At 40.9% G+C, this 24,697-nt stretch overlaps 1 protein-coding gene across 1 annotated transcript; it reads left to right on the forward strand.

The window, feature by feature from the left end:
• Positions 1 to 3,736: 3,736 nt before the first annotated feature.
• On the forward strand, positions 3,737 to 23,246 carry FBXO33 (F-box protein 33). Its single transcript, XM_085061827.1, has 4 exons — positions 3,737 to 4,285; positions 10,694 to 10,804; positions 16,210 to 16,895; positions 20,840 to 23,246. The coding sequence occupies exons 1-4, from the start codon at positions 3,771 to 3,773 to the stop codon at positions 21,109 to 21,111; spliced, it is 1,584 nt and encodes a 527-aa protein (XP_084917953.1). The 5' UTR covers positions 3,737 to 3,770; the 3' UTR covers positions 21,112 to 23,246.
• The last annotated feature ends 1,451 nt before the right edge of the window (positions 23,247 to 24,697 follow it).

Here is a 24,697-nt window from a genome sequence, read left to right on the forward strand (position 1 = left end):
GGGCGACGCTGCCGCCCGCGGCCCTGTGTCTGCATCGGCCCCACAGACAGCGGAGGAGCAGCTCGGGCTTGGGTTTTCCCCAGCTCCGTTGGGGTTGGTATCAGGCCTGCAGTCTTCAGCTGCAGCCTGGCTCCTCTTCAAGTAACATTTTTTAAATGGACTGTTACCGTACAGGTGAAGATTATGCTCGAAGTTTATGGTCAGGTTCAGTCTGCTGAGCTCCTCTTTTCTTCCACATAAATCAACACGGAAGACACGTTATCCCAGTTCGTTGCAGCACACGTGGAAACACTGGTTTCCTACTAATACGTTGTTTCTGCTTTGCTCTGACTTGCTGCTGTGTCTGTTCTGCAGCTGGTGATGGAAAACTCCAGAGTTCACAGCAGCTCACTAATGACACATACTAAGTTAGTAATTCCAGAGGCATACATGTCTTTGCAATGTACCTAAAAAAACAAAAAAAGGACTGAGTAATTAAAAAAACTTGCACTTTGGTTTTAGCTCATTATCTGTAGGTGACCAGGACAAAGCACCTGTGGCAGCCCCTGGTTTTGATACTAGCAGCAGACCCAGTGACCTTCAGGTCCTGTAAACTTTAACTTGGTTACTGCTAGCCCATAGCTTTGGAGCCACATGTGATTCCTGATTACCGTGCCAGCACAGCTGCTCGTGGTACACTGCTGGTGCTGATAGGCAATGAGAACCCCACTGATATGGAAGTAACCCAGCAGCGGCTGTCACAGCTGGCAAAATCAGATTTTCTGAGGCTCGCTAGGAACACAGCCTGTTCTAATCCATGGTGGACTGTGCAAAAACCCGTGGTCACTTCCTGGTAAATGGCTGTCATCTCCTGCCTTGAACTACTTTAGAATGGTTTCTTTTTTGCAGCCCCTCCAGAATGTGCAATATGGCTTCACTACCTTTCAGAAAATTTGAAAAATTGGACTTGCAGCTTAAAGACTCACAGTTATCTCCCTCAGCATTAAATGTTCAGTGAATGACTTCATGAAGGGCAATGCACTGGCGTCATGCTGACAGCCTAGTGCTTCAGCAAAAAGACTATTGACCAGTTACCTGCTGGAGCCACTTGGTAACTCCATAAAGCCTGCAAGTAAGTTAGATGCATGTCTTTTTCTGAGGTTAATTATCTCATCAACTTGCAGGCATTGCATTGATACTAACAAAAGCCTGCACTGTGAAATCAGTTTTCAGTCAAGCTGAAGCACATTTCCATTATACAAGGCAGGGAAAACTGTGATTCAACACCCAGAGTCAGTAGTCTCGGAGACTGGGCTGCCTCAGTGCCATAGTGGCCCTGCAGATGGATTGTATCAGGGAACCTAGAAAGTCTGGCATTTGTCACTTTGGACACCTCAATCACATAGTTGTGGTGACCTGATACTTTAGACAGATTCATTTATTCAAGCATACAAAACTGAAAGTAACACCTCCCGATATTGAATTTTTTAACACAATCCCAAAAAGCTGGAGGTGATTAAATGGCCATGCAACAGTAACAGTAAAAGAACATTTCACTGTACTGTTGAGGAATATATTCAGTGCAGGTAGGTCGATTTGCAGCTGCAGTGTAAGCTGCAGATTGAGCTCTCTGGATGGCTGGAGTCCAGGGCAAGAGGCCATTTGACAAGCTCAGGGACCTGTGGCCCAGCCAGGTGACTGGACACTCAGAGACATGGCAGGAGCCAAGGACCCCCAAATTTTCCCCTGCTTTGAAAAATTTGAGGGTATAAAAACCCAAGGTTTCCTTTGTTCAGGGTCCCAGCTCAAGCTGCTATTTAGTTATAGTATCAAAATTTAATTATTTTAAGGATTGGGACCACTGCAACTCTGCTATGGGAAACCTGTGGTTGAGCAGTAAGGAAACCTTGTTTGACTTTGTGAGCGTGGGGCGTGTGGAGAGTCAGGATCACTGCAGCCACACACTGGGAAGGGGTTTTGGTCCCAGCTTAGATGGTGAGAGTGTGACTGCCAGAGAGGCTCCTGGATGGTCAGACAGGAAAGTTTCTTTAACCCAGCACGCCATGTTTGCTGATCCAATACAAAGGTAACCAGACATGCAGAACTACTAACTTCATAAACCAATTTTTCTTGCTGCTACTTTGGTAATCCAAGGGAACTGAATCATAAAGCTTGATTCTGTTTTACATTAAGATACTCGGTAATCTCGGAAGTCCTTTGACTCATCATCAGCTCAACAATGTGGAATTGCTGAGTAGATATTAAAATATGGAGACATGTAGGCGCATAAGTTCCTTTCATTTGCATCCTTCTAGGCCAGATGAGTTTGACTGCTTCAGAACTTGCATCTTGACTGCCTGGGGAATTTTGGTGGAATCCGCAGTGGGAGCAGCACAGCACTTACGTGAGTTGTTTATGCTGGTTCAAATCACTTGTGCAGGTGTGTGAAGAAGCACTGGTCCCTGATGAGAGAACTGGCTGGCTGGGAATTCCCTACAGTCTCACTTTTACAATAACATCTGCCTCTACAGGATCCTTCTCTCTACAAGGAGAAATGGAAGACTCATTTCCCCCATGACCAGATTCAAGAAAAGATAAGGATACGGTTTTTTCACCCCTGCTGTGAGACAGCAAAAATGGCTAGTCATGGAGTACGGGGAGAGTGGTGGTTTAGCTTTGGTTGTTGATGAATCTGGTTATATGTGTCTATTCCGTACAGCAAGAGGAGCCTACACTTGATTTCTATTAGCAAATCTTTTATTCTTTTGTGTGTAGATTTCTGAACACTCAGATATAAAGTTGTTATAGAAGCTATGCCCATTATTCTAAGATACTGGCAATAATCAATTTTATTTCGATAAGTTTTTTTGAATCATAAAAATGTATGCAATTACCATCATTTTGTTGCAACCTTTACAGCATCGCTATGTCACAGACTTTTAAATTCTCTTGAAACTCTGTATGCACAGAGTCACCTTTACACAGCTACAGCGGATGTTATAAAAGCGAGTGAGATTTAAGAAACTGAGAGCACTGAGATTTGGAGCTATTTCTCCTGTGTCCCCCAGACTCACACCCAGCTCTGTCACATGTCGGACTGCCGCGCTCCACCTTTCCTGCGCAGTCAGCGCGTTTCCCGCGGCAGCAGCAGGAATGCTGCTGAGGTAATTTCGCTGGCTCAAAGGCGTACGTGCGGTCCCATACGGGGCTCCGCGTCGCCGCCACCAGACACCGCCAGACACCCTTCCCAAGTTTTCCTAAACATCGAGCACGCGGGGCAGGCGCACCCGGCGGGGGCCGTCCCGCGCCTGCCCCCGGCAGCGGCCGGCGCTCCCGCCGTGCAGCTCGCAGGGAATGTGGTCCCAGGGCCGCGCCCCGGGCAGGAACCGCCGCCGCACTGCGTTGGGAGCCGCCGGAGGGGCGGGGAGCGGGGGAGCCACGCCGCCGGCACGGGGGGGTTGAACGGCCAACGTCCCCCGCGGGGCGGGCGCGCCGGCCCCGCCTCCCGGCCCACCGCCGGCACGTTCCATTTTCCCTCCGGGGTGAGCCCTTCTCCCTCCGCCGCGGCGGCTCTCGTCGCCCCGCAGGAACAGAGCGCGGAGCCGGCGGTGTCTTGCTTCTCACGCTCCCCTCAGGTGTGGGTGGTCCTGCCCACCTCTCCCCGCCGTGCCGGGCGGTGGTAGCGCCCGCCCCGCCCCCTGGCCTACCCCCCCTCCGGCGGCGGCGCGGGTGGTGCGTCCCGGCAGCAGGCGCGTCCCGGCCGGCGCCCGCCCCCCCGCGCCGTGTCATTGATGTTGTTGTTTGTGTCGCAGGAGCCGCAGGCCAGGCCGGGGCCGCCGCCCGGGGCCGCCGCCGCGGGGCTGGGGCCGGCGCCAGGGATGTCCGTGTGCGGGGAGGCGGTGGGCGCCGGCTCCCTGCCCAGCGAGCTGGTGGTCCACATTTTCTCCTTCCTGGCGGCCCCTGACCGGCTGCGGGCCTCGGCCGCCTGCTCGCACTGGCGGGAGTGCCTCTTCTACCCGGCGCTCTGGCCGCGCCTCCGCCTCAGCCTCCGCGTCTCGCCCGCCGAGCGCCCGCGCCTCGAGTTCCTCATGCGCAAGTGCGGCTGGTTCGTCCGTGAGCTCCGCGTACAGTTCGCCGCCGACAACTACCCCACCGGCGGCGGCGGGGCGGCGGCGGCGGCGGTCGAGGGCGCCGCGGTGGCGGGGGACGGGGAGGCGCCGCCGCCGCTGAGCCCGCGCTGGCTCGACCTGCTGAGGACTTACCTGGAGCTGGTGCTGTGCGTCCTGAGCAGCGTCCGCAACAACAGGTACCGCCGGGGGAGCGACGGTGCCGGGCGCGGGGGCAGCGGAGCCTCCCGAGCCGCACAGGGCCGGGTCCCGCCGTCCCGCCGGCTCCTGCGGCGGAAACAACGCCCGAGCCGGCGCCGGCCGGTTCGTGCCGGGGCTGTGCTCGGAGCCGCTCTGTGTGTGTGAGTGTGTGTGTGTGTGTGTGTGTGTGTGAGTGTGTGTATAAGGGCTGGGCAGAAACGGGGACGCGCCGCTTCAAACTACCAAATTTTTGTCATGTAGTGTAGATCGATGAGGAATATAAACGCTCAGACGTCCAGTTGGCGAGCGGCTGGTCAATACGCAAACCAGATACAGATGCAGTAATAAAAAGTTCTTCGTCTTTTGGATGGAAGCACGGAATGCAGCTCAAACGGAGCAAGTGAGACCCAGGAGTTTGAATTTACTGCATAACGAGACACGTTTCTCACTTAAAAAATATAAGCCTTACAACGGACAGGCTTTAGACCTTGTGTATGCTTGGGAAAAAAAAGTAATGAGAAATTAGTAAGGGGTGTTAAAGTTACAGCACTGCTGCACTGAGTTACCGTCCCGATGAAATACCTTTCTAGCTATGAGGTCTTTTGCTGTAGAAAAGCTGAGCTTTCATGCCAGCTCTCATGTTACCTGCTAATCTGAGGTTTGAGGAGGTGTTTATACTCGTTTATTGAAAAAAATCGCTTCATATATAGGACTTTCTTGACCAAGTTGAATTTAAATGATAGAATTATTTTCTTGTGGGTTGTATTTAAGATGTGTTTTTTGCATGCTTACTTTGGCAGGTTAGATAATTTCTTCAGCTTTGAGGTCCTTAAAATGAAAATACTTGCATTCTCTTTACTGTGTGTGGGTGTGATAAATAGCTGCTCTAAAGATAATCAGATATCCTAATATATGGCCTCTAGTCAGCACGTAAGGCAGGAAAGTGGGGATATCACAGTTAGGTTATGATGAGTTTGTAAAGCCATGTAGATTTCAGGATAGGAAAGGGTTAATATTATTTCTTCTCTGCGCATATAGCTTCACCTATCAAGGGAAGAAAAAAAAGCTGCAAGTGTTTCAGGGCATCTCTAGGATGAATTAAACCTTGTGGATAGCCTTTAGAAAACTAACTGCGACTGAGTCATGATCTTGTTACCGCCCCCTTTGATTCCAGAGGTATGAGAGAGTAGCTTGTGGCCTTCCTTGCGTCTTTATTTTGAATTGGTGCAAGAGAAGTTTAAATCCAGTTCCTCGTTGGTTTGAGATGAATATGTGGTGTGTGAAGTCTCACTTTCGGTTCCTCTGCTCTGTTGCGCCCAGCAGGTACTTCCTGTGGTGCAGCTGCGATGGTTGAGAGTCACCGACCTCGCTTCAGAAAACAGCTCCTTAGTCCCAGCTCACCTTTATCTTGATTCATTTCTTGCCCTGTGAATCCTTGGTGTGCGAATCGTGATCATTTGCCTTGATTGGTCTTCTCTTGCCTTTCAGGAGCTTTTAACTGTTGAATCTTTGGGAAATCGGGCTAGTACTAAAAGAGGAAAAAACGTTGAAGTGATTGTGGCGATTGTCTGATCTGAGATAAAAATCATGATATGGGCTTGGAACTTTAAAATAAATAGTATCTGCAGGAGATGTTGCATGGGGGTGTTGTTAGAAAACTAAATTGTTTCTTTTTTTCCACACTAAAATACAAGGCTGTCAGAATTAACTGTGATGTGAGAAGGCTTTTGATACACTTTTTCTTTTGAAAAAGATTCCATCTTCATGGGTTTATTTAAAATCTGTACGTGGACACTTCCTTTCTGAAGTTCATTTCACAGATTCTGTATGCACAGTGTGACTCAGGGCTGCAGTAAAGTACTGTGCAGAAGTTGTTTCTCTAATACCTGTTCTCTGGTAGATTGGAATAATTTTGGTGGTAAGAGAAGGATGAAAAGTTATCAACTTTTATAGGTTTTTGCATCGCTGTACTTCCTTGTTGTCTCTAAATCATTTATATGCTGCTCTTTTGGTTTGAAATCAATAATGCATGACTGGGGAACACAGGGTACCTGGTAATTACAGCAGGCCTTTTTTTAATGAACATTTTAAAAACTGGGGGGAGAGTGGGATGATGTATGTTAAACACTTGACCTTTTTCAGTTTTAGTTTCTGAATAGACTCCTTTTTTTTCCCCTTGAACAGATTAGGTTTTTAGTTTATTTTGATGTTTGTGGGGTTTTTTTCTTGCAAAGTAACTACCAATAACTGATTCGTTTTAGTGTAGAACAGTGGGTTTTAGTTCTTTAAGTAGATTTTTGAGATTGTGAAGAGGTGGGAACAGTATTAGCATATGCCAAATTGCTGCTTAGTTCTTACTGTGACTACCTAATTCTAAACCAGAGACATTCTCACTTGCTTGATGCTTAGTTTTGTTGAAGGAGGGGCTGCAGTCCAGTCCCTTAATTTCTCTGCTTCTCTTTACTTATCTGTAACTCAAGGATAATGAATAATTTCTTCTTGTTTTCACTGTATTTCACTGTACACAAGATAGCTATTGTAATTTCCAAAATAATGGAAATAGAAGTTTTTAACTTCTCCGGTGGCTGAATCACTGTAAATGCATTCCCTCTGGAATTAAGTTTAGAACAGGACAGTCTTTCATAACTCCTGTGAGCCCTTATGATAGCTTTTTGGCAGATAAGTTCAAAAAACTTTCCATCTTCAGAGCTGAAAAGGAAGAAATCTGCCTTTTTGGTGCTGTTTCTTAACTGTGTAGTGTTGTGGGGTTTCAAATTTATTATTAAGCGATGCAGTAGCAACCCCCCTCCTTGCAAGAAAAAAATTACATACTTTAGATGGCTACAGACTTCCTTGAGGATTTACAATACTGCAGGACCTAAGACGAGTAATTACTAAAAGTAATGAAATTTCTAAATGCTCTCTTGGCTAGAGGAGAATGATGAGTGGTTTTGCTACTAAGAGCATTTTCTGTACAACATAAAATTGCTAGTTTCTAAGCAAATCTGTGTGTTAAGTCTCTAGAAAAATATTTTGGAATTACTTTTGCTAGTTCTGGTGGAATTGAGGAAATAACAGCTTGTCTGCAACTTGTTCTAAAAAAACCTGAAAACTCTCTGACAAATATTCCTGCTGCCAGCCAGTTAATATCCAAAAAGGTATGTTCAAGGTCTGTCTCATATTTGAAGTAGAGCTCAAGTTGTTTTGTGGGTGGCAGCATATTACTCCTAAAATATTGCTTTAATAGCATTGGGACCTTGATGAGCTCTAAAAATCTATTATTTATTAAAAGGTACTAAAGTAGCATTTATAGTGATCTGTAACTTTTCCATGAGCTTTTATGTTTATGACAGCAAATGAAGCAAAATAACAAAGAGTATAGCTTTTTAAAAGCTGATGTTCTACTTAATACTGAGAAAAAGTGTGTGGGTGGGCATGATGTTTCTTAAATCCTCGTGATCTCCACCTTCTCGACCTGATCTTTCAAAACTGAGTTCTTGAAGGCAAGGGAGGGAGCGTGACAAACTTTGTGTTTGCACTTATGTGCATCCAACAGCTAATAAGCAGCCGGTGATCACTCAGTAGGAAAATCCTCTTCTTTTATGTAACTCTAAAATACCAAAGTATAGTCTCTCTCCTAGTCATCCTTCCTTGCTTACAAAGGAAGATAGAAAGGTAGTGACACACACCCTCCTTTCCTCTGCAGCGTGTTAAATTGTATGACTTGTTTGATCTTTGCTGTGGAAACAAAAATGCACATTACCATAAAATTGTGTTATCTTGGTGAAGTATGGTATCTCTTGAAGTTGCCAAAAATTGGTGAATCGCTCAAAACAGTAGACTGCATCTGTTTTTAATGTTCTCTAATGACTGTTTTCTATTGGTCTGAGCAGGCAGCTGGAGCTGGGATAAACTAGTATAGTAATACAATATGTGCCTTCCCACTTTGTTCGCCTTGAATGTAAACTTTTTTTAAATTGGGTATTCAAAAAGACCAACCAAAACTGAAGATGCAGCATAGTAAGAAGCTTATTACTTCTAGTGCACTTTCTGAGCTAGTGGAAAGTAAACGTTTTAGAAATCCCTCCAAAACAAGTTTTTCCTCAGCTGTATGTATGGATGCTACACAGGATTAAGATGCCATTATAACTTCTATCAAAAGATGACAGTTAACTTGTAAATAATTTTATTTAAGTAGCAGTCACTTACTCTGAAATAAAGGTGAGTGGTGAGCTGAATGTCACAGAGTTGTATAACACTGCAAATAGTAGCAAAAAATCTTACATTATGTTGAACTGTGATCAGATTTGTTGATGGTAATAACTGTGCTGTGAATGGAGAAATAATTGGATGTTACCACTGGTGAAGTTTTCAGGTGGAGAACTTTTCTATTTGTCTCTGTATTGCCTGAAATAGCAGTCAAATAGATGCAGTGAAGATGTGTGGGGTGCTGGTAATTAGTGTTCCCTGTGTCCTGTAGTTTGGTGCTCCTGTTAATACCTGCCTACACGCCTATGATAGCATTGGCTGGGGGTGTGAGTGGCACAAACCAAGACCCGTGTTTGATGTGAATATGTAGGGGATTCAAAACTGTTTTGAAGGTTGCATTTCGGCTCTTGGCTCTCACAAATAAGTCACCAGGATCAAAAGATAAAGACTTAATTGTAACATTGGCTGTGAACAGCGCCTTTCACACCAGGTGGAGGTTTCTGCTACTTCCCTGTCATACCAAACCATGTCTTACAGCTTTTGAGGAAAAAAGAGCCCAAAATATTCTTGGTGGTCATGCCAGTGTTTTAGATTTCCCTGCCAAGCTTGTTCTTCAGTATGAAGAATGTCTTAGTCAGATTTGTAGAATATCAATCGTGTGGTAAAGGCTTAGTTTATTTTAGTGTGTCGTCAGTACAATAGTCCTGTATTTAAAATACTAAATATTAAATTGTTAGAATTTCAGACACAGTTGTAAATTCTAGGTATTTGGCTCCAGTATTTTTCAGATTTTATAAGAAGCTCGTGTATCTTGCTATTAAATTGTTGTTCTCCTATAGAAGAAAAGTAGCAGGTGCAACAGTGAATAGATTTCAGGCAATCAGTGTGCTGTTTTTGAATACAGTAACTTCAGAGCAGGTAAATTATGATCTGTGGTAGATAACAATTAAGGACTGCAACTCACACCTACTAAAAACCATAAAACTTGGCTACTTAATCCTTTTCTTCCCCCCATCCCCTTGGTAGAATATCGGGTTGTACTGTGGAGGTAGTGAATTGTACTAGAGCTTCTACTTGAGCATGGCAATTGTACTGCATTGTCCTCAAAGCCGATTTGAAGTACTAGCATATGATTGGTAAGCCAGAAGAAATAAGGAATTATGGTAACTCACTTAATTGGCAGCTATGGGTTAATTGGCATCAACTGTTCAGGATTAATTTAATTTATGTGTCCATTTGTGGTGAAACTGGAATTTCTGCCTTGTTAATTATCAATTGCAGTCTTGCCCTTGCATGTTAGGAGTAAATCTAATTTATAGCAAGTATAAACAAATGTTGACCCTAAACTTAGCAACAAAAATAATAATACTAAATGCTGCACAGCTACTTTAAAACTGCAGTTGTTTTCATAGCTCTTGGTTGATCTGTTTTAGGAAAAGAAAAGATGCAGGTCAGGAAACTATACTCGGGAAAGGAAGTGACTGTCTATTGTATTGTGTCATGTCCAGCATCAACTTAGAGGTTCTTCTTTCACTTCTTTTTAGCTATCCCTTCTTAAAGTTTAAATCATATGTTGTGGTGGACTGCTAACCCTCACTGATAGGAAATATTAGAAAAGCCTCCCCTACTTTGATATAACAGAAATCAAACACTGATTAGGGTGTGGGGAGCTCTTGTTTTTCTGTCTGAGGTTTGTATTACCTTGATTGAGGCATGTTTGGGCTCCCATTTGTAACCCAGCTGATGTATGTAAGTGCTCAGACAGGGTTATTTGTGGTTGTGTTCTACTTGGGCATTAAATGCAATGTTAAATGTTAAAAGGAGTAAGTATTCGATGTTTTTATCTGTGGCACTTGACACACATGTTCTAAGGATTAAAAATTGCATGAAACTGCTCCTAAATTTTCTTTGTGGTGCTACTGGCCTGCTGAAAATACTCCTGTGTTGACTGAAAACCAGCATTTGCTATTACAGCTGGTTTGAGCAGTTTGTGTAGTCTTCTTCCCCTTTCTGCTTCAGTCTCATTTTCTGTAGTTCCATATGTGCCTATATTCCAGGACAGTAGTAAGTTTCCCAACACAGACTATGTGTTTCATGTAATAATAGGGATTTATTGCCTGTATTTGTCTTACCCAGAATGATTTCTCACACCGTTTTAGTTTTGTGTACAGAATCCTTTTTATTTTGTTGTTTCCTAGGAACCTCCAGAAGTTAAGTCTCTTTGGGGATATAAGCATTCTGCAGCAACATGGAAGTATATCAAATACATACCTTGGAAAGGTTGACCCTGATGGCAAGAAGATTAAGCAGTAAGTTATATTTGTAAATTATCAAATACAATACAATAATAAAAATAGATAATGGAAGACAGAAATTCCTGAAATATGTGAGTGAGAAGCTTTAAGTTTTTTAAAAGGATGAAAATCTGAATTCTTGTTCCTGCTATTTACATGAAATAGTCTGGTTTTGTGGCTGTTGTTTTTTTTGTTGTTTTGGTTTTTTAAAATTTTAAATTTTTTTTTCTCCCTTCTCAGCAGGGTGAGAATCCTTACTTTCCTCTTTTCATTGTTTTCTAGAAACAATACTCTGTTAATGCCACAAAAGGGGAGGAGGGATGAGGGGTTGTTCCCAGCACCTTTTACTATTGCTGTACCTGAAAAAAGCTAGAAAAGGAAGTAATCTGTTGTATTTCACAAGAGTTAAAAATATGTTCGTGCTTATGTTCTCTTTCAAGTTTACTGCTATAACTTATTTCAAGTTGCATCTGAAAACTAGGTTGTGTATTTGCAGAATTCTGGAAAGATTGCAGCTCTCAATGTGCTTGTTTAGTTCGGAGGTGTCTTTTGGCTTGCCATAATTACATTACAGGACAGTCGTTGAATGCTTATAATCAAAATAGTTGTTCTTCTTTGAAAAAGATTAAATACAATATAAACAGCCACTGACTTCTGCCATAAATTACCACAGAGGGAGTACTTAACTATTTTAGCAGTTCTGCTAAAACTTCCTGTACAATAAAACTTGAATATCATAATTTCAATTTGTATTGGTTTAAACATTTCTCTTGGTAGCTTGGGAGTGGAATAAGTACAGCCACTCTAGATCTTTACTATTTTTTGTTTTGAATGGTTTTTAGAGCCAGTATAGGTATATTATTACATCAATGTGTCATCAAACTGAATGTTTAGTCCTGACCTAAATTTGCAGACCAGTGCAAATACAGCTGTGAGACACAAACTGTGTCTTTGTCGTCTGTTATGTTTAGAGTGCAGAACTTGGAGCAATTTGTGATTCCATCTAATGTATGTACTGTAGTGCTGTGTGCAGGTAAAAGGCTCGTTTGGTAAAAGCTCATTTATTTGATATCCTTTGTGAAAACGTGAATATATAATCAAATCTTTGCAAAGGGACTTGAACAGAGCCATCTAAGCAGATGTTTACTCAGCTGAGTGCATGGTTAAATGTTTCTTCAAGCAAGTATGCCCATTTTGAAGCCATAAACCATTGAAAACCCATTTTGCATGTTTTGGAATGAGCAGATAAATGCTACCTGCTACCTCTTTCTATTTTGGTTCATTTTGGTGTTGCTTTTTTTTGTTTGTTTTTTGTTTTTGTTTTTGTTTTGTTGTTGTTGTTTGTTTGTGATTTCTTTGGATTTTTTTTCTAGAATATAAACATGTATTTGGGCTCTGCTAGTCCTTGTCTAAATTAGGGAAAGCTGGCAGTGTTTTATTCAGTTGTCTGAAGTTTGAGAACTAGTAGCAGACTTACTTCAGAAAGTAAATCAATATGGCTTCTTAGCCTTCTTTTTTGCACTTGGGGTATGCATCAGTTAAGCTGAAAAACATGGATGCTGATAACTAACAGTGAAAGGTAAACTTTGGAGACAGTGTTATTGGTAGTTGAGCATTTTTAGAATCTGTATGCTGATAAACTTTACTAGATGTTTCAGAAACTTCCTGCAATTAATGCAGTCAGGGAAGAACATATGATGTTTCCTGAAATCTGGCTTTAAGCTTGGTGTAACAGACTGGGGGTGAAATCTCAGCTGTTACAGAGCCATTAGGATGCTTGTCCAGGTTAAGGCTAAGGGTTGTCCTGATGGGGAGGAGGCTTTGGATTGTGTTTTAAAAATACACTTGCAGTGATCAGCATGAGTTTGTAATGGTTATTCCTTTTCTGTATAGCATGTATGTTCCTGGTTACTTTCTAAAATTCTCTTTACAACTCTGTTTCTTAGAGTTGGGGAGCTCCATGTGAACAGTACATGTGTATTGAGTTGAACAAAGGGTAGTTGTTTAAAATTTTGGCTTTCTGAAATCTGCTTCTCATCATTGATCTGTGTTGTTCAGATAGTTTGGTTTCCAAAAGAACCAGTTTAGTCTCTGTTATTAAACAAAATATTTTGGTTGATAGTATTTAATTAAATAAATGGCCTCCATAGGGACCTTAGTAGTATGTTTGCTTCCTCTCCAGGGCCATGGGTTTACTTCAGTCCTGGTTAAGACAGGTTTGGGGGCTTAAACAGTAACTCAGCCTGTCTAGTCAGGCTTTAGTCCATCCTCTGGATGAAAACCCCATTTGGGGCATTAGTTGTGAAAGTACATTATTTTAGTTATTTATTTTTTTAATAGTTTGCTTCAGTATAGTAATTTGTAGGTTACAGATCAAGGGTGACCATCCCATAACTGCTGCTTACAGGGATCAAAGGGGACTGATGACACTTTTTGAGACATCAGTAGGTTGTGTTGCTTTTTGGCATATGCTGAGTTCTGCTTGTATGTTCTGTTACATGCTCAAACTTCAGTTTTATAAGTGAGCTTTGAAATAACTGTGTTAAGTTAGGATAGACGTTGTAGTACATGCTAGGCAGCTGAAGTAAAATTAATATGATAATAAAGTAGGTGTTAATTTCCAAGAATTCACACGTGTCTAATTTTCTAGAACACAGTTCAGATTATTTTTGCAAACTCTAGTTAGATGCAATCTGTGTATGAAAAATAGAATGTGCATAAGAATTTGCAGGGGAAGGAAAAACCAAACCTGCTAGGGTGTTTAAAAAATGTATTTGAAATATGTTAAAATGAATGACCTGTAGCTTATATAGTGCTTTCTGTCTGGACTTACCTAAAGCGGGTACTAAAAACAATTCAGAAATGATTGCTGTTAAATATTCTCTATTAATACATTTGATCTCTTATTCAATTGGCTAAGAAATAGAGAAAGTTTCCTTAGGACCTACAGGTCATTAGACCAGCAGCACAAATCTAAATACTTATATAAATACTTCAGTGCTTGCACTAAAAAGTTAGTGTGCACATAGCATTAAATCATTCTTTCTCTTTTAAGAAGTTTCTTAGTGCAATTCCCATTGGGGAAAAACTCATCCTAGAGCTGCAGAGTTCTGTGTCATAATTATTTTTATTAAATTTTGCAGGTACTAAAACAGTGTTCTTCTATGCTCAGATGTTTAAGTTGTATAAGAACTTATATATGTTAAACAGATTTTTAGTGCAGTGAGGCATATAGATGGTAGTATTCTACTGAACACCTCAAAATTGATTTGTCTTCAATAGTTGTGTAAAATATTAGGAGCACTATTAAGATTGATTACCTGGGCTATTACAAAATAAATTCTACCATTGCTGTAACCATTACAGCTCCTTTTATAGATGTGGGGGGGGGGAGGGAAGAGTCTTTGGAAGAAATTTGAGATCACTATGGTAGAATCTTTTTCTCTGGGGGATTGTGAGATAATCTGCCTTCAATTTCAGCATTGGCAAGAATGATTATGGAACAAACATTGCCAGGATCAAATAAGGCTCATCGGAACTTTAAATAAATTTAGGAATAAAATAGAAAAACTACACTGTCTGTTAGTCTTACCTATTGTTTTAAACAGTTTCATTTGGTCACAGTTGCCGGTCCTCAGTTTAAAGTAAAATGTTTGAAGAAATCTGGAAATACTGAAGTCTTTTTACTTGGTGACTACCCTAGGCAAAACCTTAGGAGCTGAGGTGTAAAATAAATACAATAAGCACACCAGCTGTTCCACTTGGGTGAAATCAGACCTTGCAAACCTAGTACCTTCATATGAGAAGGAAGAAAGCACATGAAGGCAAGGGAGGGGATGAATAAGGATTTGTTGAGGGGCAGGATGAATGATTACTGATCTTTTAACTTTATTACAACAGCAGGGTTATGGGGCATCAAAGGTAGTAGGTGACAGGTTCAGAGCAAACAAGAAGAGGGGGGAATCACACTGAAAAGTTCTTTGCTATTGGATGTTATGGTTGCTAAACACTTGCTTGGGTAAGGGAGGAACATGGATAAATTTGTAGAAGTGAAATCTCTGAGAGTTACAAAATACATAAAGCCACCTCTGTCTGCACAGGAGGTCTGAGTTACAAAGTTTTGGAAACTAGAGAGATATTTGAGAAATATCCCTATGTGCTTTCCTTGTTCTGTCACCTTAAGGTGTTCATGTTTCTCTGCTGTCAGTCAGGATACTGGGCTAAACCGTTAATTTTGTCTAGACATCATTAGAGTTATGTGGATGAGAATAACAACTTTGTAATGTTGTTTTGCTTAGATGTGTAAAATACACAGCTCCTTGTAGCAATAAAGGAAAGTGTTCTGTGCAAAACCATTACCTGATTTGAAAAAAATTGCTGCTGATTTTGTACTGGAGGTGTTTGCATTTTATTTATTGATGTTTCATGGGACTGTCCTACCCTGGCTCAACTGCTTCCCTGTAATGCTGGTCTTTCCCTCTGGCTTACAAATCAGACACATGCGTCTAATATGCTAAAATAACACTTGTCATTTGGGCGGGAGGACTCTTTCAGGCCATTACAGCTGTAGAATGAGGACTGGAAAAATACTTGTATGGAGAAAGTTTATAGCGTGTGACTGTACTATTTGAATTTCATATTGAAAATTTAAAATACTTCTGTTGCGTTCTGGAAAATAACATAAAGAACATCTATTCACTAAAAAAAAGGGGTAGTAGAGGTGGGGTGCATCAGAAAAAGTTCGTAATAATCTGGCACTGATAATTTGAGATTGAAATGTTACTGGGTCCAGGTTGTTTTGGTAAAACATGAACCTGTTAGCACTTGAAAATCCAGTTAGTTGTACATTTGGAATTATTTAAAGAGTCTTCTTGCATGTATATTCTTTACCCTTTAATGAGCAAAGTCAAGCTGATAATTTCACGTCATTCTAATTTACACTCAAAATTAGGTTTCTGCCACCTTTCATTGAAAAGGACCTGTTTTCCATACTAAATTTGCAGTTCTAGAGAAGTTAGGAAATACAAAAAGCTGTTTTTAAAAATAAGAGCTGCATTTGAAAAGCATTACAGGTTTTCTTATTTGCATAACTTTAAAATGTACGTGGGAGGGTGTTAAATACATGCTGGAAGATACATGAAGTGAAGGTTTGTAGCGTGCCACCGTTTTAGATAAACAAAGTACATTTTAAAATTTTTTTAGTTTATGATTTTAACCTTTTAAGTGTAATGGAGGTTGAAATGCTCTGGGAGGTCTGCAGTCAGGTTGCTTTTCACAAGCACTATCACAATAGCACCTTCCTGCAGAATAAGGCTATAAATGAAGGAGGAATAATTCTTGAATAAAAAAATGGAATGGTATGCAGTTGGTAAGATGAAACCATTTTTAATAGGATCATTGTCTGTTTTGTTTACTTGCAGAATCCAACAGCTGTTTGAAGAGATATTAGGCAATAGCAGGCAATTGAAATGGCTGTCTTGTGGGTTAATGCTGCAAATAGTAACTCCCACATCATTGTCCTCCTTATCAAACCCCATAGCCAACACCATGGAACATCTGAGCTTATTGGACAACCACATCCCTGGTAATACCACTCTTATCACTGCGGTTGAATTGGAGCGCTTTGTGAATCTGCGTTCGCTGGCTTTGGATTTCTGTGATTTTACAGCTGAAATGGCAAGAGTCCTGGCTGACAGCAACCATGTGCCTTTGCATCGACTGTCTCTCCTGGTCCACAGTGTTTCCATAATGCACAAGTCATTGGACAATATGCCAAAAGATGAGAATTGGCAGGCGCTGACTCGCAACAGCACTAATCTTCGGGTCTATATAATGGCTTTTGATGTCAAGAGTGATGATATGTTGAGGATTCTTAAGCCCAGTATCCCCCTAGAGAGGATTCACTTTGACAGCTATGTCACTTGTGTTTCAGGGGCTGTAGTTGACCTCATATCCAGGCAGTATGACAAGTTCCTCACTCATTTTATACTAATGAATGATGTGATAGATATGTCTGCCTTCCCAGATCTGAGTGACAACCGGAATGAAGATCCACTTGTCTTATTAGCCTGGAGGTGCACAAGACTGTCTCTCCTAGCTGTTCATGGTAGGTAACATGTTACACCAGCATAGTACATGACTTTGAAATGCTTATAACCCTTCAGCCTTTCTAATCGTAGTGTGTTTTAGTGGCTTGTTATTCAGAGGGCTGCTGCACAGTTGCTATGCATGTTGAAGGTATTTATTGTATATGAGTTTTCAACATACTTTTATCTTAGTAATTTCTGTTGAGAAATCACATAGGATTTTATTAAACTCCTCACAGAAATAAGGATAACTTAAGAAGTGAGCATTCCAGGAGGCTTATTCTACATGGGGTCTGCACCATGCAAGTTCTACTAAATGACTGGTTATGTGCATGTGAACTGAAAACATTTGCTGTTTTAATGTGAGCTCATATGCTGGCAAGATTAGATGATTTTGCTTCCTGTTTGTAAATAACATGCGTAGAGTGCCCCAAAGCTGAGAGAAAGAAATTTGTTACCAGTTTGATAAGACTACCAGGAGATGAAGGCTGAAAAATATGTGGAGGAGGGTGTCTCAGTGAGTGCATTGTTTTCACCAGTAATACCAGAGCTAAGTTTGTCCCACCTATTTATTTGCCATATGGTAGCAAATAACTGACAACTTAGCTCTGTCATCAATACAGCACTTGGTGGTAGAAGTTACAGCAGTTTGGCAAATTGAAATACTGAAACTGAAATAATGCAGAATAATGCTTTTTTGTTTGTGCTGGAATCAGCTTGCAAAGACCAAGCTTGCTGATCCATGAAGGAGTTAAGTGATGACTGTATTGTGTTGCATAAGAATGAATGTGTTTCCTCGAACTGCTTGGGGGACTAAATCTCCAGTCATTCAGTACGAACAGGAGACATTCAGCAGCAGGAGGTGTACATTCACATTTCCATTGGTTGAAGTTAGAAGGTCCTGCTGTATTTGCTCTTTTTTTTTTTTCCTCAAGATCTTTTACTGTAAAATCATTGCTGGGGGAGGCATGATCAATTCAGCTGTCTCTCCTTTGTAGTTTCCAAGTAAGACAGATTTTGGATGCTGGTACATGACTGTACCAGTCTAGGTGTGGATTTTATCTGTTTCTTCTAGAATTTGGATGCACATTTGAGGACCTTTTAAAAAAAATCAAAAATTACATGTTACCTTAAATTATCCTCCTGCTACAGAAAACTCCTCCAATATAACTGGCTTTAAATGCTTGTAAAACATAAACTAGTGTAAGTATCGTTTAATATCAGCATGTGTCTATTCAGTGGAAGGTATTAGTCTGTGCACAGCATTGGGAAAGCAAACGTTTTTTACAGTTCTGTCTAGCAAATGGTTGTTGCTACATCACCTTTCTTTGGAGAGATGCTGTGTCTGCCTGTGTGAGTGAATAGCCAAATATCACCTTGCTGTTATGTTGGGATTCAGCTTCTTTACCATTCTTTTTCCCCCTCCTTGCGGCCAAAGCTAGCTGAGCTGCTTATAAATGCCTCCTGATCTTTTCTAAGCTGTGAACATGACTTCTCTAGCACTATACTGTAAAGATCTTTCTTGGAGAGTAGTAATTTTAGGAAGAACACTATTAGAAAAAAATATCCAGAATGCTGTGATGCCTCAGTACAGCATCTTAGCCTCATGCTTGGATTCTCTGAGGTTTACCTTATAATGTTTTCTGGCTCCAGTTGTCATATTATACTGTCAAATTGCTTTCAGAAAAAGGAGGTGGTTTTGTTCAAGGTGTTGTAATTCTCTTTAAGTGCTCAGGTTTCTTCTTCTGTCTCCTGAAGTGGTTATTCTTCAGTTTCCAGTGCTTCTCAGGCTTTTGTGTGTGTATTTATGTGTATGTTTCCTCTTCTGCTTTTAGTTTGCTTTTGAAAAAGCTTTGATTTACATCTAGTTTTGGCTGCCACTTGTCACTGACCAAAAGAGGAAGGAGAAAACATATTCTAAGGACATTTTATATGCGGTGCCTTGAGATTGGCTTTTGTGGGAAGTCATCATCTTTCCACCAAGGTAGCATGTCCAGGAGCTAGAGGAAGGCAGATGTAAAATACATTCTTGCAGAATGAAGAAAGGATGTAAAGAGTGTGTGGCCATTTGGGATGGGATGGAGACACAACAGTACTTGTAGTGGTGTGATCTGGCACTATGAATAAAAAGAGGCCTTTTTTTATTTTCTTTCTTCCTCTTTAAGGGAAGGATACTTCCACATGGACTTTTATGAATTTGTGTTATAAACATACTGGTGAAGTTTTATTCTGTCCCTGAGCAAAACAAAAGTTAAAATTTTTGCTAGCGAGGAGGAACAAATTGCAGCGTATTCATGGTAAATTTGTTGTTCAGCAATACCCGTAGTGAAGTGATCATTTACTATTACCTCTGAATGCTTAGCTGGACAGAGACTTTTTGGCAGCTGGGAGGTCACTAAGAAATTTCAGGCAAAACCTTTGAAAGGAGAGTTAATTTAAAATGAAACTAAGCTGGGAATAAGATGGTTGTTCCAGTGCATAGAGGATCTCACCTTGATAAGTTACAGCAAAAGCCATATACCTGACCATAGGATGGTAAAAGGGTTTTGTGTGCCGGGTTTTTTTCCCTTTATTCTTGCACTTTCTTTCAAGGATTTATTTGGTAAGTTCCTTTACAATCAAGATAACTGGAAGGTGGTGTGAGCTCCTTCATGTCCTGATAGGAGAGTGTCACCATATAGGGAGGAATCTTCCATTGAGTTTAATGTCCCTCTTAAGGAAGGGACAATGAATTAAGCTGCCTGTCCATCTTCTGTGGACAGTTGTGATGGAGGTGAAGTACCCAGCCAATGAAGATTGTGGGAATTCAGGCATTCCTAATGGTTAATATATCAGAAATGAGCCTTACAGATGTGTGCAGGCTTCTTCCTTGAAAACATACCCTAACCAACATATTTACAGAGACACAATAGCAAACAGAATGGAAATTCTTTTCTTTATTACTTTGACATCTTTCTTCATTCTCTATCAATTTTATTTTGATACATTATGATGTATAGCACATTAACTGCATTGTTGGAAGACCAAACCACAGTTAGCTTTTACTTCTCAGCAGTTTAGATTTCCCAGTTCAAATATTGTGCAGACTGCAGCTTTGCTTGGAATCTACTTGGGCATCTCACCAAGAAGCTTAGCACCTGCAAGAATGATGATGAAGGCAGAAATGAGCCTTTCCTTTTGCAGTGCAAGGGCTGATTTGGCAGAGCTCCCCAAAAGGGAAGTTCCCAGACCATCTGTGGTTTGCATCTGAATAGGGAGGAGCTCAGCATTTTTCTTATCCAGGGCACAGAAAGCTAACAGGTAACTGGGGAGTAGTTTTTAAAGAGGAATGCCAATATATAATGTGAAGAGAGGGAAGCTTTGTAATTGTGTTTTATCTCAGACAAAATAACAAGATACATGTTGTTTGTTTTACATCTATATACACACATTGGGGTGACCTGAAGAGGCTGGAGTGGCTTCTGGTTTGTGTGCATGTTGACTTTTTGTTTGTTTGGTGGTTTTGTTTGGTTGGTTTAAGTCTACTTCTAAAGCAACAAAAGCAAATATTTTTTAGCATAAGCAGAATTTTAAAGCAGTCCTTTTATGCATTCACTTAATTGATAACTCATTTTTTTCATTTTATTTATATTATGCAGTACATCACAGGAGGTTTGAAACTGTATATATAACTTACAGTAGTCCACTGCTCTGCAAGTGGGGGAAAAAGATCTAGAAAAGCTTTCTACCATTCAGATAGGTGAAACTATCTGAAATATTTTTATACTTCCTCATTCAGAGGATAAAACGGGGGCTTCACTACTTAAAACCAGAAAGCTCATACCATGCCCTAGGGGAATTCTGCCAGATGGAACATGACAGAATAGGTTGAGAGAGATATTGAGATGGTCTGGTATTAAGTACTAGAGTAAGAAAATATCTTGTAGGAAAATGACAGAGCGACTTTGTTTGTCTTTCCCCATAGGTTACACAGTCTGGGCTCATAATCTTATAGCAATCGCTCGTCTTCGTGGCTCTGACCTGAAAGTACTGGAAGTCACAGAAGAAAGCATTGAATTCGACCAAGGAGAACTGGCTGATCAGGATGTTGATCCAGTACACAATTTCATTGAGCAAGTATCTCTCGGATTGGGTCGACCTTGGCATGCCGTCATGGACATAGAGCTGCTTAGTGTCTTCACTGAGCCAACCCGTCACTTTTACAGAGAGATGCAAAGCTTCAGTGAAGGCATTTAGCTCCTTATTTACAATTCCTGTGGTTACATATGCAAGTAGGGTCCTATTATGTTTTTTCGGTAGTGTGAATTAACCCCTTTTGTGCTGTGTTTAATCAGTATTAGCTATATAGAATTATATATGTGTATTCTACTTCTTGATCAAAGAACGTAGTCGGGTATTGGTTTAGAAGCTGAAAGTGGCAGTGTTTAGGGTTTTCACGGTTAATGGACTTGTCTACCAAACCTTGCAAAGATACAGCCAAAGGCTGTCTGAGGTTGCCGGCTAACTTTACTTTAATTGAGTAACTGCATTTTGAATTCTTTTGCTATTATATTGGAGTCCTGTGCTCGGGAGCCAACTGTTTTTAATACCCATATCCATAGCCCAGTGGATTTCTATGCTGTCATTGTGTGCTTAATCCAGTAGCATGCTACTTAATAGGCTTAAGGGACAAGAAGTCTCTCCAGGGCTGTTCACTGTAAGACTCTTACCTTGCTTGATTTCATGTGCGGATTCTGCAGCATGGCTTAACTCCATTCTCGGCTTTCCGTACCTGTTAAGCGGCGGTGTGAAACACTAGCGTTCAGGTTCCTGCACTTACAGATTCACTCCATAAGCTATAGTCTTTTGGATTCTTTGCAAACTCCTCCTTGTTTGTTCTCATGTTCTGTCATCTTCCTTAAAAGTTAGCTTTGGGCCAAAGTTTAAAAGGAAAAAGCAAGAATGTGCACTCCGGTGAGGTAAACGCATAACAGTGAAGATTTCAATACAAAGGTCTACACCTGCAAACAAACATTAGTCGTGAAATCCCTAACAACCAAGTCACTGGATTTTCTCTGTCAGCGCCTGTGTCAGCTGCCAAAGAATAGATTAAAAACGAAGAAGTGCCCACATGCTGGCAGGGGCAGGCCAACTTTTGGCCAGCCAGATACTGCTAGATTGTAATATATAAGGTCGAATTTCGACCTGTGGTACACAGCTGTGCTGTGGCTCAGTCAGCAACCTCAGAACTCTTAACAAACATGCACCTGTTTCACTGTGAATAGTGAATGTAAAGGAAGGAAAGGAAACAATTACAAAGCTTGTTCTATCACAGGTATGAGCTGCTATGATGCATGAAGAACATTCCATGAAGTATGTTTTAAAATCTTGTTATATCTGAGAGGCTTTAGAAGCCGATGTAACTGTTTCAGGGCAACCGCGGTACAGACGTGGTCTCTGTGAGACTTCCACCTGACCCCAGTTTTAAGTGGTACGAATGTTGTGCATTTAATGTTTAAAGGACAGTCTGCAATAATAAAGTAAGTGGCCAACGTGGGTGCCCAGCAGTGCTGAGACCTGGCTGCTATATTGTAAGCTTTGGAAAACACAATTTATGCAACAGATGTCCAGATATGATTCTATTTATGGAAAAAGTTTATATGTGTTTTACAAATGGTTTTACCATCTTATATTAAAATGACCTTTTGACAGGTGTGCGCTGTTTTGTCTCCAGTGAGCACATACCATGCGGATTTTATATGTACATCAGTAGAGTGAATCCACTGGCACAGTGTGTGTATATGCCAGATGTGGTGAGATTTTATCTTATAAATGTGATCAGATTAAAAAAAAACTCCTGACAGAAAATGTAAGGAAACCAGCTGAATGTTTGAATTGATGACTGATGTTGTATGGTTTATGTTAAATGTTATATTCTTTTAATCAATGAATAAAGCATTAAAAATTGATCGCTGTATAAAATACTTTATTGTTATCAGCATGAAGATTTTTAGAATTAAAATGCAACATCGTTCATAAGATGTGTATAACTAGTAGCTCCTGTTGTGTTTAGGTCAGCAGAAAATCCTAAAATAAGTCACACTGAATTTTTTTTTTTTTTTAATTTGGCTGAATTTTGTCAACACTTTTTGGGGTGGTGAAGGAATGGGAAGGATGCTTTGCTAAAGATCAGACCAGTTAGCACAAACAATATATCATTATATGACCTATTAGACCGATACAGTAAACTGTGGATTGTAGAATATAGAAGACTATTTTTGAGAAATTACTGCATCAATTGCAATTGCTTAAAACAAAATCTAATGTGCTCAAGAAAAATGTGTAGTACTTCTTTGGTGTCCCACTATTAAATAGATTATGAATACCTGCAATGCTTCAGTTTGACGTTTTATCTGTACTCAGAGTACACAGCTGTGCCTTCTGAATGAAAACTGTAGATGTCTGGTCAGCTGTCGAGGAGCTGCCATGCCCTGCAGTGGCTGACTGTGCTGTGAGGCTTGTCAGAGTGGCTGGTCAGAGTGTGCGTGCCAAGCACGGACTTCATTTGAGCTTCTGAACTTCGTGTTACAATAGATAGCCCAAACTGCTGCCAAGCGGGAGAATTGCACTGCTTGTTGTTCAAGCAGCTTCCCAGAGCTTCTAGATTTAGGAAGCAAGGTCATTTGCCAACATACTGAAGAGATGCTGAGGGTAATAAAGATAAGGCAAATACAATTACAGCTTTTCATGTTCCAGTAAACTGAAATATTGGGACTTGTCTTGGCACCTTTCAGGGCTTGGCCTCAGGGTGGGAGGTTTATGTAGCAGTTGAATCTGATGGTGATTGCTCAGCAGCATCTGAACCTGAAGTTTGGTTGCGAAGGGTTCAAGATTTCAGGAAGTCGCAGAAAAAGCTGGAAACGAAGCAAATTCTGTGACCTCTGGTTTAAAGAGTTGCACAATGCTAATTTTATCTCTGCAAGTTCCTGCATTTTATGGGTAACTGCCTTACTAAACAGAGTTGGGAAGTAACCTGTTTGCCTTTCTGTTATATGAATGTGTTTTTAGTCTGTTTGGTCTAACCTGTTTTCTGCTTTGTTTTAAATAACTTAATCTTGAAAGGTAAAATGAGAGGAGCAGGAGAAGCAGCCCACCTGACTACAGCAGAGAGATGTGCAGCCCTTTCACTCCAGGTGCAGCCAGAACTGGCTCTTATCAATGGCTGTCCCTTGTTAGTGCTCCAGGTCTGATTTTTTCATGCAGTCTGAAGTCTACTCACTGGGTTTGGCTTGTGTTCAGGGAATAAATCAATGTACTTAAAACAGAGGGCTAGAATCTATCTTGGCAATTATAGAGAGTCCAGTAAAGCAGGAGTGTGTGGTAAAAGCAGTGTTGGAGAAATGCACCCCTGATTGTTCTCCTGTTTTAGGAAGGGATAAAAGAGGGGTTTGTTTTCTGCCTGTATTTTCAGCAGTAATCTTTATTAGTGATACCAGGATGAAGGGATTCAAGCTGAAGCTTGAATCTTTAGGAATAGTAATCTTTAGGAAATTCAGATGGTCCTAATATTTCCTTGCATTTGGAGTGGGACCTTATAAACTATGTGAAATTACTTTGAACTTGCATAATTCACAAAAGGAATTTTACTTTTACTTTGTTTCTTTGTATTTCGAGTGCCATTGTGGGCATAGACTGTTTTGGTGGAGGAGGAATTTTTCAGGGTTAACTTAGAACAAATATTTAATCCACACAGAGAAAATACTGTGGTTGCTCAGAAAATGTAAGATACATTCATAAACAGTTTTTGCAGCCTCAGATGAGTTGGGCAAAGAATGGAAAAGGT

This window comes from Lichenostomus cassidix, chromosome 5 (assembly GCF_008360975.1).
Source record: "Lichenostomus cassidix isolate B80296 chromosome 5, HeHo_3.0, whole genome shotgun sequence".
NCBI lineage: Eukaryota > Metazoa > Chordata > Aves > Passeriformes > Meliphagidae > Lichenostomus > Lichenostomus cassidix.

Excerpts from the sequence above, each read along its gene's own strand:
- FBXO33 (XM_085061827.1), top strand. The coding sequence starts at position 3,771 with ATGTTGTTGTTTGTGTCGCAGGAGCCGCAGGCCAGGCCGGGGCCGCCG. Across the intron at positions 10,805-16,209 it reads GATGGCAAGAAGATTAAGCA|AATCCAACAGCTGTTTGAAG; the intron begins GTAAGTTATATT and ends GTTTACTTGCAG. Across the intron at positions 16,896-20,839 it reads GTCTCTCCTAGCTGTTCATG|GTTACACAGTCTGGGCTCAT; the intron begins GTAGGTAACATG and ends CTTTCCCCATAG.